The sequence below is a fragment of the Patella vulgata genome, chromosome 3, assembly GCF_932274485.2.
Source record: "Patella vulgata chromosome 3, xgPatVulg1.2, whole genome shotgun sequence".
Classification (NCBI taxonomy): Eukaryota; Metazoa; Mollusca; class Gastropoda; family Patellidae; genus Patella; species Patella vulgata.
The window spans coordinates 17,716,359-17,722,612 of NC_065881.2; the positions used below are offsets into that span (position 1 = coordinate 17,716,359).

At 39.9% G+C, this 6,254-nt stretch overlaps 1 protein-coding gene across 6 annotated transcripts in view; it reads right to left on the bottom strand.

Moving 5' to 3' along the window:
- Positions 1–6,254, bottom strand: part of LOC126815655 (polycystic kidney disease protein 1-like 3) — an 87,049-nt gene that overhangs the window by 10,310 nt on the left and 70,485 nt on the right. Inside the window, exon 5 of one of the 6 annotated variants that reach the window (XM_050541435.2) lies at positions 249–488. The exons of 3 other annotated variants lie outside the window; for them this stretch is intronic. In XM_050541435.2, the coding sequence (XP_050397392.1) occupies positions 291–488 (198 nt within the window). In that variant the 3' untranslated portion in view covers positions 249–290. Of the gene's footprint in view, positions 1–248; positions 489–615; positions 1,840–5,056 lie in introns of those variants that run through there. 2 more of the 6 variants (XM_050541425.2, XM_050541404.2) reach the window with 2 other exon arrangements.

Sequence of the window (6,254 nt, forward strand, 5' to 3'; positions counted from 1 at the left end):
GCCAAATTTCAGTGGTTTTTGGTCCACCATGACACCCGCTTAAAATTAGACTACAGTGCCTCAACAGACCATTACTAAAAGGCAATCATGCCCTATCAACCTGACAGATATCTTACATATGGCGGCTGGGATGTTAAATTTCAGTGAGTTCGGGGCCACCACGAGACCCAGTTAAGATCAAACTACAGTGCTGCATCGGGTTAATAGTAAAAGGGAACTCTAGAATTTAACCATACGAGATATCTTACTTTTTGGTGGTTGAGAAACAAAATGTCAGTGGTTCCAGTTCTTCACCTGTGAACTGTTTGCAAATGTCGTGCTAAAGAAGCCTTTCTAGTGAATTTTTTCCCACAAAATTGGCATGGTTCCGTAGTATCCCCAGCATGTTTCTCGCGCATATGAAGCTTAACGTTACCCTTAGATGAGTATCCCTTGAAACATAACGGACATCTGGCTCTACCATCAGTTAAAATCTCTAACCGTTCGTCCTACAAACAAATAAACAAACGATCCATTAGGTAATGCAACTTTTTTTTATTTATGCAAAATTTTAATCTAAATTCATATTCACTTCAGAAAAAATAATATATACCTACAAATATTTTGTCCATCTAAATAATACAATAACAATCCTCATTTAGATAGCGAAAAGATTCGCCAATGAAAGCTCCCAACACGTATTATCATTAGTTATTCACTATTGGCTATCTTGAACAAAGTGTGATGTATGATTGGACTGAAAGATTTTGAATTCCGGATAGGCAATGGTAGTTTATCTTACAAAGTGACACAGAGTGGAACGCAGAGTGGACAACAATACCATAAACATATCTACGTAAAAACTGTTTGCAATCTGTTAAATACACTAGACTTTGCGGTTATTTAGCTACAAGAACATAATTATGCCCCCCCCCCCCCATCTTTTGGATGTTCATAGGAATTGATTACATTACATAACGCATCTTCACTAGAAGGCTTGGTCTCGCTTTTACTACGTACATCTTATCAAGGCCTTCACGTAATACCTTGCATATTTTGGCACTAATTTCGATTTGGTATACACGCAGCTTGTGATCCTATCAGATTCCTCGATCATCGCGAATACCAAGTCTCGCGCTTACCTGTTAAAATGTCTACCTGTGATCATCGCGTTGCAAAGTTCAAGGTTCGTTCAATGTCAAGGTTTCCGTGGAAGTCGCTATGTCACAACCTCTGATTGGACGCTACTGTTCACGTGTCTGCAGATAACGTAGCTATAATTTCGGGAATTGTAAAGTAATCTTGCAACGTCCAGATGTTGTAAAACTCGCAGTCGTTGCTTCGGAGAGAGAGTGAGAGAAATGGGGTTTAACGTCCACTCGACACAAACTAGGTCATTTCGGGACTAACATATGGTTTTTAATTTTATTTCAATAATTCGCTTGCGCGTAGGGGTCTTTAGCAGTGGGAGGACCCGGAGAAAACCCCCGAGGTTGTCGTTGCTTCGGTAACATGTACATAATGTAAAGATTGTCACAGGTTACAAGAAGATGTGCCTCCAAAAATATTTTAGATGTTCACAGAAGTTGGTTACACAACAATCTTAATTTTTTTGTAATTCCGGGTCACAAAACGGATGTGAAAGGATTGTCACTGGTTGTAAAATCTAGGGTGACTCTTATTGACGTGTCGTTGTAGAAGATCCTTTCTAGCAAATTCCTTATTACAAATACAACATAAGGATTTCTCTCCGAGATGGACACTACGGATATGACGTTGTAGAGCATAGGTTGTCGAGGTTGATTTGCCACAAAGTGGACAGATGCGTGGAGGTACCTTACTCTTTCCTAAGACATCTTCCTACAAAACAACACCAGAAATTGATTAGTCAAATTTTATTTGCTCAAAACAAATTTATAATAAAATTTCACGAAGATAACATTTTTTTTCAAACACTCTATACGAAATGGATAAATGAATATACAAATGATATTATATAAATCAATTCTTAATTCATAGATATGTGAAGCCACGTTGGAACGGTAAGTTGGTTGTAGCTGACCATCCAGTTTGGGGGGGGGGGGGTCCTTACGATATTCTAGCCTGGTCTCCCATTTTCAGTGGTACAAGGATAAAAGCCCGAACTGTGGAACTGATAGTCGCGAAGCGCTGCATATCGAAATAGTTCATCGAATGTTCTTTTATGTGCAAGCCAACATGTACACAGGACTTTGTTTTGTTGGGGTTTTTTTTGTCCCGCACGTTCAAATTTGCTGGCAGTGTAAACATGTTTTATGCCATTTACTATTACTGTCGTGCGTTACGTTACGAACGCGACGGAAATGAAATGGGGTTTAACGTCCTACTGTTCTGCTCCTAACCTGGGCTAATGAAGACGGGCATACGCTATACAGTGTGCTATGAGGGAAATTTTGCCCGGGTAGCGGCGCTACGGCCTCCAGGCTAACGAAACAGCGTCTTACCCACTTAGCCACGTGATCCCCCCCCCCCCCCGAACGCGACGGTTGGCCATTCTTATGCCACTGCACGATTTTTTGTTGCCGCAATGCCTCCTACCATGCACACTGATCCGCAGTGAATATTTGCTTGGCCGCGACAATCACTGATAAGGATGACATTGATGCGGCTTAATGAACTAGAAATATTAACTTTTTTCCTGCGACAAATTAAATTCTAAAACATTTTTTGTATATATTGGAAAAATAAATAAAGGCGTTTAGTGTAAATGGGTATTAAAATGACTAAAATGCAGCATTCTCTCCGAAGCAGTTATGTCTTATGTAAACAATGCACGCGCCATTCAGCCAATGATTCACACCGCGTGCTGTGACAGCACGTGTTAAGGCAGTCATCTATGACAGAGATATTATACGAGACTCGTAATTCTCTGTGAAACAGATTGCCTACCATGGCGTGCCATTTTGGTGGTAGACGTGTTTGCGCATGTAGACGCGTAAGTTATGCACAGTTTTCGCAATGCGTGGCCAAAAATGGACCGCACTGGTAAGCATTGAGACGCAATGGCACTACTTGTTTACGCATAGGTTAAGCATTGTTCACGCACTAACAGGCATTGATACGCAGCGATGTTTTCCTAAATTAAAAAGAAGATAGGCCATGCCTGATGAATAAATAGTCCAGTGTGGCATGTGTAGCGCTTGAGTGTGTCCTTGCCCAGAAAATATTGAGAAATCGATGCCATTTGGTGGATTCTGATGTATATCTGGGGGGGGGGGTCATGTTTGCTATCTTGAAAAAATTCACTGGACAGTGATAATGTACAATAGAAAGTCGATCTATTCTTTGCTGTTACTCAGAATACAACCATATAAAATGAAAGAGGACAAATCTGATAGGGCATGGCAAAACTCTTCATATATGGTATGAATAATACATGTAACAACATGATATCAACTCAAAACCTCTGAATTGGACTGAGATCACAATTTAATAGAGACTTTTGGCAAGCAGAATTTGTCCTGTGACGATACGGATACGTGATACGTTCCGTCCATGTAGTTTATTTTAGTGTTGGCAGATTGTTTTCGCCGCGTACATATGAGTTCCGATTTTCACCATTGGGGCGCTCTTTTTCAATATGGTAGGTACTGTCCATGACACGTGGAAAATATTTCACTGCCCGGGACTAAATGATCCTACACATGGTTAGCGAGTTGGATCCGCTCATCTGTGTACCATTGTGGAAGAAACCGACCTACAAACCAGCTATGCACTTGGAATATGAGGGGTTTGATTTTGAAAGTCTGTGAAAAGGAGATACAAGCCCGATTCAGGTTTTAAAAGGATGACTTTCCTCGATTATTGAATGTGCTGAATATTCCTGACAGGATAGCTTGGATAGAACAGCTGCTGATAAAGAGGAAGCGCTGTGCATTTTCCCTGCAAAGAATGGCTTATCCTAATCGTTTGTGTGAGATGGAGAAAGATTTTGGGAGGTCATCGACTTCTTTATCCTTTCTTGCAAATATACTGTACAAGAAATGATGGATGTCCATGAATATTTGCTCTCTGTTATAAAACAACCTAGGTTGTAGATAACTTATAAGTGTTTGTTAACAGTATACACTATAAGGGTGCTGCGATAACAAACATTTAGTGCTTCGTTGATGGGACCGTGCGACCCATATGTAGACCTACCTACAATCAGAGACTAGTGTATAACGGCCACAATCTCTCAATTACCAATCAGTGGTCACCGCCAACGCCACTCTCATAGCAAACATGTATGGACCAAACGAAGGTCGAAGACAGTGTGCAAGTATGCTTCGTGAAAGTGGATTACTACCACTAATAGAGAGGTTTGCGCGGAATAGTGAGCCTGTGGAACTGTATGGAGATAATACTTATCCTCTACGACCACAACTCATTGCTCCATACTGGGGTGATCTTACAGCTGAGCAACATGCTTTTAATTGAAGTATGTCCATGGCTAGTGTATCAGTTGAATGGATTTTTGGAAAATTTGCAGCATATTGGATTGTATTACATGATGTGTGCCCTCTTGCAAACTTTAACACTTATTTATATAGGCGTTAAGTTGGGGTTTTTTTTCCGACCTACAGCCACTTACACTTGAAGATTACATCCAGGGCAACTAGTTCCAAATTTACATTAGGAAAATATTATTCTTATTTGGAATAAAAGAAAATCAATAAGTAAATTTATGTTGTTCTATCACACATGAGGGGTTGAATGGCCGAATGGTTAGCACGTGCGCACTGTATCATAAAGCCTGTCATTCTCTCTCTCTCTCTCTCACCCCTTGTCAGTTGTGTAGGATGTAGGACCTTGGACCTTGGAGAACGTATAGGTGTTCGGATGGCACGAAAAACACTTGCATTGGAGTGCACGTAAAAGAACCCCTGACAGTTGTAATTTTAGATTGTTTATGCAAATTATAAAACATTTTTAAAATAGCTAAGTGTCTAACTTAATATCATCCAAAGTCTTTGACATTGAAAACACGAATTATTTGTCAATTTAAATCAACATTGATGTTGCGATCTTACCAGGAAAAGATGAGCTTCTGATATCCAATATTTAAGACAAAATAAACATTTTACCATTGGTACACGAATCGTGTACCATAAGGCGTTTCAGTGCCATTTGTAACAAGGGACTCGAAGAACGAGGCTACACATATTCCACAAGTCATGTCAAACGAAGACGTCATATTCGTATCTGGAGAGATGCGCAATAAATAATATCGGTGCAGACTGGGATAACCACACACTAGAGATTGCCATTCGATTGAGACTTCTGGCGTATTTTGCAGAACATAACTGATTTAAAATTAGAGTGGAAACGAATGAATGTAAATCAGTTTATATACATTCATACTACATTATTATATGCTTTGAGACCCATTTGTGTCAATTTCAAGGTCCCAAATATTAGCGATTTAGCTCCTTTACGTAAAACAAAACAAAATATCCAGAATTTATTCTTTTTTCTGTTTCATGATGTAAGATAGAAGTTGGTTCTGAAATTCGTCATTTTTCTCTCGCTCTCTTTCCAGTCGTTTCTCACGTGCCTCATCCAAATCGAGCTTCCTCGCCATCAGTTCTAGAACTGGGTCAGTAGTTTTTTCTTTCTTTTGCATTTCCTTCTCCGCAGCACTGGTATTTTTAGCTTTCGGAGTAGTTGGTCTATTGGTAATGTCATACCCAGCTAATTCCAATGTTTCATCAGGTATAGCACTCACAGTCTCCCACTCTACTTCAACATGATGTGGAGGGTGCTCAACATTCTCATCTTCATCAAGTAGAAATTTGTCTATTTCAGGCATTTGAAAGTTATCATTTCCAGAGTCCTCATCAAAACTAGAAAAGTCTGCTTTTTTGCGTTTTTTCACTCCAAGCATCGCTTGGTCGCGCATTGTTTTACCTTTAAATTTTGCCTCACTTTCCTGTTGCCTTTGTTCCACCGGGATTCGTTTTCCATATTCCTGTTGATCCTTTAATGATGTAATGCCAATCATCAATGATTCCCACTCAGTATAGAACTCGTTTTCTCCAGACTTTTTTTTAGAAGCATTTTCACTCTTCTTCCAGTTTCCCAACAATAATTCGACTCTATCAGCGACGGTCCTTCTTGTGCATGGTTTGGCAAGCTCATACGTTTGGGTGATTCTTTCAGCGATTTCATCCCAGGACTTGGCGTTTTGAAATGGGTTGACAGTGATTACTTCTCTGCATAAGAAGATGTCCTTCTGGCGGTTAAATACAATACTT